The sequence below is a fragment of the Lipotes vexillifer genome, unplaced genomic scaffold, assembly GCF_000442215.2.
Source record: "Lipotes vexillifer unplaced genomic scaffold, Lipotes_vexillifer_v1.1 scaffold584, whole genome shotgun sequence".
Taxonomy (NCBI): domain Eukaryota; kingdom Metazoa; phylum Chordata; class Mammalia; order Artiodactyla; family Lipotidae; genus Lipotes; species Lipotes vexillifer.
Window position 1 is genome coordinate 852,877 of NW_006783036.1, and position 13,486 is coordinate 866,362.

Here is a 13,486-nt window from a genome sequence, read left to right on the forward strand (position 1 = left end):
GGGGGAGCCAGGGCACAACATTCCTGTCCCCGTCCCCTCCACGCCCGGCAAGAGCCCTGGGCCGACACCCCGCAGCCCCATGCACCCCGGCCTGCCCGCTTTAGGCACCTGGACATGTTGGGGCAGCAGAGCTGCCCACTGGGGGCTAATGGCAGAGTCCAAGCTCTAGGAAAGAGAAAATTTGGAGGGAGGTGACCCCTAAAGTCCTCGGCCCAAACCCTGAGCCACTGGTGCGGCCCGGGGGTGGGGGGCGCGGCGGGCGGTGGTCACCATCGTTTGGCTAAGTCCGGGGTGGCCACACAAGGCCGCGCCACCAGCTGCACCCCCGTGTCATCTGGGCTCGGGAGCCCATGCTGGTCCCAGGTCGGGATGCAGCCACCGAGTTGTGACGGACCCTCTAGACCTTGTCACACATGCTGTGTGTGGTTTACCTGCACCACCACCCAGTAAAGTGAGTAGCAGAGGTTTCGTCGTTTCCATTTGCAGTTGGGGAAACTGAAGCTCAGAGAGAGGCAGTGACTTCTCAGAGGTCACACGGCGCTCCATGGTGGAGCTGGGACTCCACACCCCACGTCTCTGCTGAGTCCACAGGCCTGAGTGGCAGTGTGTGTGGGCAGGAACTGGGGGGAGGGGGCTGGTTACAGAGGTGTGTAACCAAGACAATGAGCTTGGGAGCTCCTGCCCCCCACACACACACCCCGTCACTGCAAGGGCGGAAAGACCCCACCTCTCCTGTCCCCTGTTCTCGGCCCTGGTGCAGCCCAGTCTGGGGCAGACCGCTCCCTCCACACTGCCACTGTCGCCGGCGCCAGAGGGGACTGGGAAGAGTGGAGAGGAAGAGGTGGCCAGGACCAGTGCCTGGGGCCCCCACTCGCAGCAGGAGGTATTGAGGTGTGACCTGTAGCTGGGGTGAGGGCGGCCCTGACTGAGAAATCTGATCTAAGGACGGAAGACACTGGGTAAACGTGGATAACGGCCTAAATGAGAGATGTTTCCCAGCGATAACCCTGGGATCCCAGTGACAGGAGATGGGCCGTTGGGAGCTGGAGCGCCACCCCAAGTGAAATCACCGGGTGCGAGCCATGCAGCTCTGGCCCCTCCAAGACCCCGAAGGGCCCTGGGCGCCTTGCACGTGTACCCCGCCCTCACCGAGCTCGCCTCACTCCCGCGTTTCCCACCAGCCCAGCGACCTCTCCCGGTGGCACTACCTTCAAGAGGTGAGGGGGCCAGTGCAGTGCCAGGCGGGCTGGTAGCCCAGCTCTGCCACGTGCCCGCCTGGGACCCTGAGCACAGGCCTGGGCCTTCGTTTCTTCAGCTGTAAAGTGGGAAGGAAGATGGGCTGGCGCCCATTCGGGGGCGTCGCAGGATGGAAGCTGGCGCCCGGCAGGTGACCCTTCAACTTTGTTATTCACAGGGCTACCCCCCCACCTTGCGCGGCACTGGGGGCGAGGAGGGCGGCCCTTTACTCCCCTGCTGCGACTTGGCCATTCTCTGAGGAATGGCCCTGGGGAACTTTCCAGACAGATGTCTGAGACTTTCCAGAGCTTTCTGGGACACCTGCCCAGTCCAGGAGCCGCTCATTGTAGGGCTCTGCATCCCCCAAACGTGTGGAGGGGCCTGAGAACTGGGGGCCTGGAGGGGAGCTCCCCGCATCTGCCCCGCTGGCAGAAGCCTCTCCCCTGCCCTCGATGACCCACTTGGGGAAAAGCCAGTGCAGCGAGTGCTCTCGCCCGGGGACACCGGGTTCCAGTGGGCACTCCTCCACTGGCCGGCTTTCTGGGAGGGAGGGCCCATGTGGGGTAACTTGAGGCACCGCAGCTCTCACGATCTGGGCTCCGCGGGGCCTGGGAGACGCGCTGAGTGTGGCGTGGCCATGAGCACAGGCTCTGCCCCATCCGGTTCCCCGTCCCTCGGCAGCAGAGCCAAAGGGGGTGGCTGTGTCTGGTGAGCTGCTGTGTGCCGGGCGCCACGGAGGACGTGGGGATGGGTACTGGCCGTGGGATGCGGAAGGTGCTCTCCAATTGTCCAGGTATTTGTCCAATGGTCCTGCCGCCCTCTGGCCTCCTGAGGGTCCCAGCCCACCGGCAACTGCAGGGGCTCCTGGCTCTGGAGCCCCAGGGCCCCTCTTTCCCCCAGGCCCCAGCTCACTGGGCTGTCGTCAGGGTATGGGGCCCCACCACGCTCGTGTGGTGTCACCTGTTTGTGCAAGGCCCAGGCACACCCGTGTCTGGGCAAGATCTGGCAGGCTGCCAGCCCGGGCCTGGGAACCGGGCTGAGAAGCCTGGGGGTGCGGGCGGAGCCGCCCCCGGCCCAGCGCCTCTGGGAGAAGCTGCATGGTGGGTGCAAGGGAGAGCTCTTTAGGGTCACCCTTGCCCTCAGCCTGGGCCCAGCGGCTTCCTGAGCCCCCAGCTCAGGGGCCAGATGGACAGATTGAAGGCAGTCCTTATGGGGGCAGTTAGAGAGGGGCCAAGGTGGTGGGGGACCTGGAGCGGGGAGGCTCCTCACGCCCAGCAGGGCGGGGGGCGGGAGGCCTCAGGCCAGCCCAGGCCCAAGGTCATGCCCTTGTCGCCCCACCGGACTGCTTCCGGTGCTTCCGGTTCAGGCCGTGGGTCCAAACACCTGACTTCAGCCCCAGCGGGGCCTCTGGTAAGGCACTGACACTGGCCTCAGAGAGCCACACCCACCAGGCCCGGGCCTGCCCTGCCCATCCCACACCTGCGCACAGCAGGGCGCTCCCACCCACCCAGGCTCCCCAGGATGGGCCTGGCTCATAAGAGGCAGCAGGTCCCGCGCTACCAGCAGATCAGGGGCTGCAATGAACGGGGCCAAGGGGCCGGCACACCGCAGAGGCCCCTGTGAAGAATGGACGAGGGGCACCGGGAGAGATAGAGAGATAGAGAGATGGTCTCCACGAGAAGAGTTCAGCAGAAGCAGATGTGGGTGGGGGCTGCCTGGAGGAGGTGACCCCAAGCTTCAAGAGGAGGTCTGGGAAGAGAGGAGATGGGGCAGAGGTTGTCTGGGGAGGGAACAGCCTGCCCACCCCGCCCTGGGACCCACACTCACACTCACTCCTGGTGCCTTGGGAAGGATTGGTGGAGCGTCCCTCACCCCCAGGGTGCTGAAGACACCGCCCTTTGACCCAGAGCCTGGGCCTGACACCCCCCCACACACACCCACAGTCCTGGGACCCAGACAGACCCACTGGAGCCGGGCTTTGGGGATCTAGGGAGGGAATGGCCCTCAGAGAGATTTTATTGCCACTCTACCCAACAAAGACCTTTAGGCTGTGTTCTGGAAACAGAATGGGAAACAGCTCCAGCAGCGAGGAGGGGGGCCGGGGAAGGGGGCGCACAGCACAGTCAGAGCCGCAGGGGTGGGCCTGCTGTCGTCCTTCCAGCAGGTCTCACAGGAAGGAATGGCTCACGCTGCAGCAGGACGCCTTCAGGTTAGATACCGGGCAGCACTTCCTGACAACGGGAGGTCTCTAGAGGAGCGGAGGCCCAGGTACTGTATGGAGGCAGAGCAGACAGACAAGCCCGGGCACCTGTCAGTGGGAAGCAGCCTTTCACAGGGGAGGGACCCAAGGACCTGAGCAAACCCAACCAGCCTGGAGAGTCTTCCGGAAGGCCAGCTGATGGGGTGGGGGTGGGGAGTCAGCTGGAACCTGGCCCACCCAGCCCAGTGGGTGCTGGTCCTGGTGGGGCGGGGCAGGGCAGGCAGGCCCCCTCCAGGCTCGGGGAGCTTCTTGACCACGGCTGGGGCCTCCAGTGCCGCGGCAGGGTGCGCCATGGGGCAGGGTGCACTATGGGGCGGCCTGACAGGACAGGACGGAAGCAGGGGGTCTGGGGTTGGCCCTCCCTCCAGGCAGTTTGCAGCTTCCCACAGAGGGTACGCCCCACCCACAGGAGGGGCTCTGCAGGCTCCACTGACTTAGACCAGCTCTGTCCCCAGGACACAGTCCCCACCAGGTCCAACCCCACAGCAGGGTGGGGGACTTACTGGGCCCAGGGCCTGAAGGCTCTGAAGCAGGGCCGCCGCTTCCAGGTTCCCAGCTCCCTCTGCCTGCAGGGTGGGTGAGGGGGAACGCGGGAGGGGCTGCCTCAGGGACTCGGACCAGCAACCTGGCCCTGAACGCCGCCTCCCACCCCCAGCGGCCCACCCACCCATGCACCAAGGACCCCATGACTCCTCCGTTGCCCTTGTCCCCACAGGTCTCGGCCCTGGGAGGGAACCTGGGACAGGAAAAGGGACAGCCCTCCCACCCCTGTGGTTCCCGCATATGAAGTGCATCCACCCGGAGAGCAGGAGTTGAGCATTTGGGAAGCGGGAACCAATGGAGCTGTCAGGGAGGCCTTCCTGGATGAGGTGGCCTCAGAGGGCACTGGTGGCACTCACGACATGCAGGGCGCTGCGCCCATCATAGCCCGGCTGCCTCAGGTCGGCCCCTGCCTGCCACCATGCCCGCAGGCCTTCACAGTCTGCCCTGGATGCCAGCCTGGGAGGGGGAGTGGAGGAGGGGGAGCCGTCAGAGACCACCGGGCACCTGTCCATCTGCCCACCGGCACTTTTGCAAAGCCAGCCCCAAACAGCTGACCCAGCAGTGCCCAAGCCCTGCGGCAGGAGTGCAAGAGTCGTTGCGGGCCAGCTGACGGCCTGGAGTCTGGTTTCACCCAGCAGGGGTGACTGGGACTCAGGTCAAGGGTGCACACACGAAGGAACACGCGTGAGGATGCACGCACACGCGTGCACGTGCACACCACACACACCCCACCGGCTGAGTGCCGCCCGCCAGTTTCATATTTCACAACACAGCTCTCCTTGGCGGGGCCCACAGAGGCAGGCCGCATGGGGGGGGTCCTGGCTAGGAGGGGGCCTGGGCCTGCCTGCCCTAGGGAGGTGGTGGGGGACTCACAGAGCACCTCCCGGGCCCTCATGGGGTCGTCTGCATCCTCCCTTTGCTCTCACCCTGGGACCAGGCAGGGAAGGGGTCCAAACCAGGTGTGCTGGCCAGGACTGCCGGGCAGGAAGGGCCGTCCCCCAAGGGGACCCTAGGGACTCCCTCTGGGTCAGGAAACGGCAGCAGCAGCCCCCAAGTGGCGCTGGGTCATTCCTGAGGTGAATCACGCTGATGGCGCCACCACCCGCCCCGCCCCCAGATCTGCCTGCAGGCCTCTCACGCTGGTTCCCACACACACTCACCTCCTGGAAGAGCTGTCCAAGGGCCCCCCACAAATCCAGCCAAGCAGCTCAGGTCGGATGACCCACTCCCGTGGGAGCTGGCTGTCACTTCCCCCCTCTGCCTGTTTCCCCATCTGTCTACGGAGCCATCGAGGCTCACCTGGGGTGCAGCTCTGAACCAAGTCACCCCAGAAGTCCCTTCAAAGCCAAGACCCTCCCCGCCTGGGCCCTGCCACCAGCCCGCACATCTGAGACCCCCCCGCCCCGCCCGCCTTAGCACTGTCGGTGCTGAGAAGAGGCAGGTCAGCCAGCAGGATTCGTCCCCCCAGGGACGCTGCACTCCAGGGAGGGAGGGGCTGAGGCTGGGGCCAGTGGGGCCAGTGGGCTCTCCACCCCACTGTGTCTAGGACGGGGGCCTCCAAGGCTCGGGGGTGGGGGGATGCTGGCCGGTGGGGACGAGGGAGCCAGAGCTTCAGGTCCTCTTCCTGGAGAGCAGGCAGCCACCCCTCCTCACACCACAGCAGCCAGGGTCTAAGACACCGCCCTTGTCACCCAGCCCATGCCTGGGGGCTCTGACTTCCAAGGCGCTTCCGGCCCCCAGCCTGCCCCCCCCTCGGCCCCTCCCCTCCTCGAGGCCTCAGACCTGCCCAGGGCAGCCCGGGCTGGACACAGGAGGGGCTGGTGGGCAGGGCAGGGTGGGGGGGAGCCAGCGACAGAACATCTGCAGCGCCACGGGGAGTGGCCCAGGGGACGGCTGAAGGAAAGGAGGCCGGCAGCCCTGGGCCTGCCCCCTGCCCAGCCCACCACCACCCCTCCCAGGCCTCAGCCTCCCCAGGTCTGCCTGGTGGTCACTCAGAGCGGCTGAGGTCAGAGTCCTGCTGGCAGCTGGCAGCCGAACGCCGACCAGGGCAGGGCAGCTGCTGGGCCTTGGTGTCCTCCCCACGGGGGAGCACAGCCACGCGTGAGAGCTGCCGACTGCCCTGCCCCCACCCCGTGCCCCCAACCTCCCCAAACACAGCCCAGGCTCCCCGGAGCCCACACCCAGGCACCCTCCCAGCCGACCCCTCCACGGCCCTTCTCTACCCACACACACGCACGCACACACTCAAACGCACCCCCTTGCTGGACTGCTCCCTCTTCTAGGAACAAACCCCACCCTCAAGTGCTCCAAGGGCCCAGCTGGTGCACGATGGGCTCTCCCCGCTCTGAAGCCCGCGTCCCAGAAGCACAGGTACGCCTGCGACCCTCACCTGCAGAGCTCTGTCCCCGAGTCCTCCAGTTCCTCGGGGGACAGGCAGGCCCCAGCCGCCCGCAGCAGCCCAATGACACCCTGATGCCTGCCGTGAGAAACAGCGTGGTGACCGCCTGCCCGCCGCAGCCTCCGCGAGACGCCAGCAGGGCCTTGTCCTGTGCCCAAGACCAGGAACCCACCCTGCCCAGACTAGGGCCACCCCACCTCGGTCCCCAGCACCCAGACCCACGCCGGGGGGGCAGTCAGTCAGCCCTGGCTGTGCAGCACCTCCGTCCGCAGCACCGCCCCCCACCCCGAGGCCCCGCTCTGGGCACCTTTGGACGGCCCACCCTGGAGGAGCCTCCCTGCCGAGCTCACACCCGCCAGGGCCGAGTCTGGGAAAACGGAATCCCTTGGGCCGGTAGTCTGCCCTTGGGGATAGGGTGGGCATGAGACACTGACGGAAGAACGTGGGCGTCAGGCTGGCCTGGAGCAGGGCCCAGAGGCCTGTGGGTGTCGAGGCACCTGCTCCGAGCCCAGGGAACAGAGAGCACAGAGCCCCAAGGCTGCCCCCTTCCCCAGTTTGGCGGTGTACCGTCAACTGCATGGTCACCCCACTTTTAGGGAGCTGGGTAGGAGAGTGGGGTCCCCCCACCCCCCCGGAGCCCTCCAGGGTGAGGCGAGCCCCTCCAGGGCACAGCAGGGCCTGCTGCGGGGTGAGCCGGCAGACCGGTTCGGGAGGCGAGGGAGCTGCCGTGACAGCCAGCTGGGGACGAGCGGGTGGGACCAGGACAGGGTGAGCTCACCATGCTGCCACCCACACACACCCAAGTGTGAGCTGCAGAGTCTCCAGCCAGATCACCGGGCCTGGGCGCCACGGGCACACCCCACGTGCAGCCCTCCCCCTCGGTCCCCCGCCTGTTCTGAGAACCCTTTGATGCTCCCAGGAGGCTGGGAGGGTGGGGCTACCCCACTGCCCACTGCCCCAAGGGTGAGGCACCCTGGCCCAGGACTGAGCCGAGCAGTCTGGTGGCCTGGGCTCTCCATAAGACTCAGGAGACCCCCCAGAAATAACCCAGGGTCCTGCAGGCCGAGAGCCCCTGGGGAGGGCCCGGGGCCTGTGGCAGCCGCTAAACCGAGACCAGCTCTGCGTTCAAACAGCAAGACTACAAGAGATGGAAAGCAAGGCCTGTGATCCCCGCGTCCCAGACACACGCTCGCAGCCGCACTCACAGCTGCACTCACACACGCTCGCAGCCGCACTCACCAGTGCACTCACACACACGCTCACAGCCGCGCTCACCAGGGCACTCACACACACGCTCACAACCGCGTTCACCAGTGCGCTCACACACCCGCGCTCACAGCCGCGCTCACAGCTGCACTCACACACGCTCACAGCCGCACTCACCAGTGCACTCACACACACACGCTCACAGCCGCACTCACCAGTGCACTCACACACACGCTCACAGCTGCGCTCACCAGTGCGCTCACACACACACGCTCACAGCCGCGCTCACAGCCACGCTAACAAGTGCGCTCACACACACACGCTCACACACACACACATGTATGCGATGCCCCTCCCCGCTGCCAGGCAGGGGACGGGGAAACAGGTGGGAGCGTGGTCCCGCCCCTGCCCCTAGGTCTTCCCAGAAAGTTCCAGGCCTCGGAGCAATGTAAGCCCCTAGAATGCAGGGCCAAGTGGCTACCAGGCCCCACCTGTGCCCATCCGCCGTGAGTTCCAACTGTCTGTCAGAGCAGGAGAGGCCTGCCCCTCGGAGAGATGCCAGGCGGGCCTGGGAGGACAAGGAGACGGCTGCCCCAGCAGAGGACACGGGTACAGGTGTTCACCAGCCCCGATGCCTGCTCCTCTGGCCTCGGCTGGCTGGCTGCCCGCCTGCCAGGCCCAACCCCAAGGGAAGGGGTCAGAGCCTGTGACCCCGGCTCCCGGGTAGTGACCACCAGCTCGTGCGTTTTCCTTCACATCGATCCTCACACAACCCGCCCTGCAAGGTGCTGCCGCCCCAGCCTGCAGTGCACGTCACAGGTGAGCACACAGGGTGGCCCCTCCAGGGGGCCCCAGCCTCTGGCCTTGGCTGCAGGTCAGGGGGCCTCTGCTTCTCCTTAGAAGGAACCAGACGTCAGGTGCCCACAATGACTGCCCAGAGCCTTCGGGCCTCAGCAAGAGCTCAGCTCTCCAAGTCTCCACTTGGGCGGGGCCCCCCCCCAAAAAACCCAGGCTGGGGCCCTGCCTTAAAAAGCCAGGGTTTGTTGGATGGGCCCAGCTTGGGGGACCCCCCCCCCCACTAGCATGCATGCTGAGCCTGCCCCGCTGGGGACCTGTGCTCACCCAGCCCAACGTCTGGCACTATGTCACCTGCTCTGTACCTGCTCCATCCCAGTGCTGGGTTGGGGGTTTCTCTCCTTGCCCCACCCCCAGCCCTTCAGGTGGAGGACGGTAGGAACACACATGAGACCCCTTGTGCTCTGTAAGCGTTTTTCTTTTCTAGAAATTCCGTGCCAGGGTCTTGCCGGGCCTGCCTGGCTCAGCTTGGTGGTCACCTCCAGGAAGCCCTCCCTGACCACCCTGCCCAGAGTCAGTCCTCCCAGTCTGGGCCCTGTTCACACCTGGCAAGGTCACTGCTAGTGCCTAGGGCCCAGCTGGAGGTGTGCGAGGCTCCAGGAAGCAGGCGTCCTTGGTCCCACATGGCTTTGCCTGGGGATGCTGTGTGACCACAGGCACACAGAAGGCCCCCTCTGAGGCATCCCTGTCCAGGCCCTGCCCCACACGGCACCCCGGCCCGCACATCCGCCACAGTGCCCGCTCCCCCCAAGCCCAGTACCTGCCCCTCACGGCCAGCAGCAGCGGGCTGAGGCCATCCTTGTCCCGTGCGTTCACGTCCAGCCCTCTCTGCAGCAGCATGGTGACCACCCCAGCCTGGCCCCCTCGGGCGGCCGAGTGCAGCGGAGTTTGACCACCAAAGTCCTCCAGGCTCAGGTCACTGCCCTGGGGCAGTGCAAGGGATCGCCACCCACTGAGGGGAGGCCGGACAGGGCCAGGTAGGCCACAGGGAAGGGACAAGGTCGGGGTACACCCAAGGGGGGCCTGACACAGCCACGTGCCCCCCTCGGCTGCAGGGAGGTGAGCAAGCCCCAGGACAGGCAGTCCTGCCCACATCTGGGCAGCGCCCCACCCCCCGGAGCCTGGTGCAGCTGGAGCTGGTCCCCGAGTGCGGGCAGGGGTCTCACCAGCTCTGCAAGCGCCTGTAGGGCCTCCAGATCACCGGCGTGGGCCGCGGCACAGGCCAGACTGGGTGCCAGGGCATCTCGCACGTCCTCAGCCTCCTAGGGTGAGGGGGCGCCGCAGCACCTTGGGACCCCTGCCGCTTCCTGGGGTCCTCACCACCCCCAGGAGTGGGCAGGGCCAGGAGCAGGGGAACAGGTGGGCAGAGGTGGGGCGCAGGGCCTGTGGGAACCCTGCTGGCCCACATACCGTGCCGGCAGTGAGTCCCAGGATGGGGTCCAGCGCCCCCTCAAGTCTCAACATGGTAAAAGGGGCTAGGCACCACATCCGAGGCCTACTTGGGACCCCCAGCCCTGGGAGCAAAGTCCAGGGAGGACACAGGCCACCACCTGGCTCTGTCCCATCAGCTGTGTGATCGGGGCCTGCCACCAGCCTGCTGAGACCCACGTCCTCGCCTGCCTCCCCTGCGGGCCAGGAGGCAGGGGTAACTCATAGGGCACCTGCCTGGGGGAGGGTGGGAAGGGGTGCCTGGCCCTCCCCAGCAGGAAGGGCCGTCTGGTCCCGGTGCTGGGAATTCCATGGGTCGCCTAACAGCTCCCCAAGGCGCCAGAAGGCTGGGGGTCCCATCAGAGGCCCCCGTAGGCATCCCCGCGCCAGGCACCATGGCGGGGCCTGAGATCTGGAGTCATTAAGGCCCGAGGCATCCACTGTGATGACAGACTGCACGCGTCTGGCTGCTGCCCATCCCTGGCAAGCAGGTTAAGTTCCTGCCACTCTCCACTCTCCCACCCTCACTCTGCAGAGGGGAAACTGAGGCACGTGGTGTGACCCGGGTCAGCAATGGGGCACAGTGCCCCTCTCCTGCCAGGCGCACCAGGTCTGGACACTTCTTCCAGAAGCCGGTGCCGGGGGCGGTGGTAAGGTGGGGCACCAGGAGGCCCCAGTCACCCCCATGAGCCTGGCCCAGCTTAAATCTCAGATCCCAGGCCCTAAAGCAAGTCCTCGGTCCCCTCCCGGGCCTGGGCACCCTGGCTGAGAAGGGGAAGGAACTCCAAGCCTGGCCCCTCTTCCCGGGGAGACCCCAGAGCAGACACCTTTCTCCCGCCAGCAGCAGGATGGACAGAGCGCCCATGCTGCCTGAGAGCGCCCCCCTCACGAGGCAGCCCTGCACCAGGGCCAGCAGGCCCGGCTCGGCTGCCCCCCGGGTGAGCGGCCACGTTCTGAGCACCGTGTGCACGCTGCAAGGGCCCCTCTCCAGTGCCTGGCCCCTTCCCACACACTGGCCCACGAGTCCCTGCAAACCCTCCCCGCTGTGGCCCCGAGCCCAGAACCAGTTCGTGCCTGGTGGTTTTCTGCTCCTGGCACCAAAATGCCAGGGGGCGGGAGCCCATCCCTCAGGGACCCACCGCCCAGACGCCCTCGCCCACGCTGGACAGTACCTGGCTCAGACTAAGGAGCTGGGCCACCCCGCGGCCCGGCGTGCTGCCCCGCAGAGAGGGCCAGAGCTTGTCCGCGGCAGGCGGCGTCATCTCCCCGCGCAGGTCCCTGGCCAGCAGCTGCCGGGGGGCACACGGAGAGCCGGGCCAGCTCCATCAGGGCCCGGACCCAGCAGCCCAGACCAGCCTCGCAGGCCAGGCACCCCAGGCCCCAGGAGAGGGCTGCCCAGGGCCTGAAACTCCTCCCTTGGGCTCCATGCCTGAGGCCGGAGCCTAACCCCAGCCAGATCCCCACACCAGGCCAGCCCCACCCTCCAGCCCTCCAGCTCAGGGTCTCCCCGGGCCCCTGTGGCTTCTGCCCAGTCCCAGGGCCCGGGGACAGCCATGTCTGAGGCCAGCCTGAAAAGCAAGAGAGAGGGGATACCCTGGGAGCAGTTTGGGGATCCTCAGCGCAAGCCAGACCTGGGGCTCCTCGAGGTGAGGACAGGCAGTGCCCGGGCTTGGGGTTGGCAACCGATCGGGGGAGCCCCCCCGTCCACACCCCCTTCCAAACCCAGGCACACATCCCCCGGACTGGGCCCTACCGCCCACCAGTGCGGGCCCGGGTCCCCAGCCGGAGGGGCACGCACCTCCTTCCTGCCATCCAGGCTCAGCCCCGGCAGGCCAAGCACATACGACAGCTTGGCCAGGGCCGCCTCTGATGTCATGTCGGAGCCTGAGATGGTGCCGGCTCCCGCCAGGGCCTGCAGGAAAGGAGGCACCGGCGGACGATGGGGCACGGGGTCACAGCCAGACTTGCCCCTGCCCTCCCTCCCAAGGCCTCGGTGTCCCTGCCCCACCGTGCCAGCGCCATAGTCCGAGGTGACGGCGCCTTGAAGGCAGTGGGTGCAGTTGACAATGACTAGGCCTCGCTCAGCTGCCACCCGCAGCTCCTGAAGCAGGTCAGGCTTGGTGGGCCCGTTTCCCGATCCGAAGGTTTCCATAACCACGCCCTTTAGGGGGGGCTGCAGGAAGACCCGGACCTGCGGGGGCCGGGAGGCGAGGGTGAGGGGCCTGGCTTCCTGCTCCAGCAATGGGGACCAACAGGCGGGCCCTGCACCCTCAGTGCCCGCCATGCTCCCCAACACATCCCCCCAAAGGGAACCTTGTCCCCTTCTAAGTGTTAAGGCCACAAACACCGTGGAAATGGGTCAGAGGTCACAAGGAGCCAGCTGGAGATGAGAAAGGGCCATCAGAGGTCTCACGGAGTGAAGGGCCCCCCATCCCAGCTGGGCCACCACACCGCCCCTCCCGGCCCCTGGCCCCTCCATCCGGTCCAAAGCTCTGCCCCGACTGACACACAACAGGTGATGCTCTCAGCAAGCCAGTGTGTGGGGAAAGGGCCCTGCAGCTAAGCACACATGCAGGTTTCTGCTTAAGCCAGGGTGCTGTCCGCACATCCCACAAGGCTGCAAGGCTCCACTCAGAAGACAGAGGATGGGGGCTTCCCTGTGGCGCAGTGGTTAAGAGTTCACCTGCCAGTGCAGGGAACACAGGTTCGAGCCCCGGTCCAGGAAGATCCAACATGCTGTGGAGCAACTAAGCCCGTGAGCCACAACTACTGAGCCTGCACTCTAGAACCCGCACGCCACAACTACTGAGCCCGCGGTGCCACAACTACTGAAGCCCGCGCTCCTAGAACCCATGCTCTGCAACAAGAGAAGCCACCGCAATGAGAAGCCCGCACACCGCAACGAAGAGCAGCCCCTGCTCGCCGCAACTAGAGAGTGCCCACGTGCAGCAACGAAGACCCAACACAGGCAAAAATAAATTAATTAATTTTTTTTTTAAAAAAAGAAGAGGACAGGGCCTGGGGTTTACCTCGAACAAGGATGGTCCCCTCAGAGGCCACCCTGCGGGGACACCTGTTGCCCAGCTCAGCCATGCCCTGTGTCAGCACAGAGGCCCCAGGGCTGAGCATTGTCTGTCCCTGAACCTGCTACACAGGGGGAGCCCAGAGGCCAAGCTGCTGGCCTGTGCAGCAGGCGTCCAGCCCTCTGGCTGTGCCCCCATCAGAGCCTTTCAGAACTGCCATCAGCTCCCTCTGCTTCTCCAGGTAGAGGCCAAAGGTGAAAGCAGACTTATTGCTGGCAGATACCCAGGAACAGGGAGACTGGAGACTAGGTTACCACCAGCAGGCCCTGCCCCGATGGCCCAGAAGTCCCCGTCGAGCGAAGCCCTCGGGGTCCCATCCCCCTGCCTGAGCTATAGGCGCAGCTTATGGCTCCGCACTCCCCCAGCTACAGCACGATCTAGAAAGACTTCACAGGCCAGCATGTTTTCCCAGAAGGAGCCTGTGCAGCTAAGCCCCACTTAAGATGGCAGCATCGTGCAGTGACCTCTGGCTACTAC

At 66.1% G+C, this 13,486-nt stretch overlaps 1 protein-coding gene across 1 annotated transcript in view; it reads right to left on the reverse strand.

The window, feature by feature from the left end:
* Positions 1–1,416: 1,416 nt before the first annotated feature.
* ASPG (asparaginase) overlaps positions 1,417–13,486 on the reverse strand; it is a 26,351-nt gene continuing 14,281 nt past the window's right edge. Inside the window, exons 8-19 of the mRNA XM_007455655.1 lie at positions 11,935–12,117; positions 11,725–11,838; positions 11,099–11,215; positions 9,665–9,760; positions 9,259–9,422; positions 6,429–6,515; positions 4,396–4,495; positions 4,000–4,062; positions 2,744–2,853; positions 2,575–2,660; positions 1,558–1,776; positions 1,417–1,439 (exon numbers count right to left, since the gene is read on the reverse strand). Coding sequence (XP_007455717.1) covers positions 1,417–1,439; positions 1,558–1,776; positions 2,575–2,660; positions 2,744–2,853; positions 4,000–4,062; positions 4,396–4,495; positions 6,429–6,515; positions 9,259–9,422; positions 9,665–9,760; positions 11,099–11,215; positions 11,725–11,838; positions 11,935–12,117 — 1,362 coding nt within the window. The remainder of the gene's footprint in view (positions 1,440–1,557; positions 1,777–2,574; positions 2,661–2,743; positions 2,854–3,999; positions 4,063–4,395; positions 4,496–6,428; positions 6,516–9,258; positions 9,423–9,664; positions 9,761–11,098; positions 11,216–11,724; positions 11,839–11,934; positions 12,118–13,486) is intronic.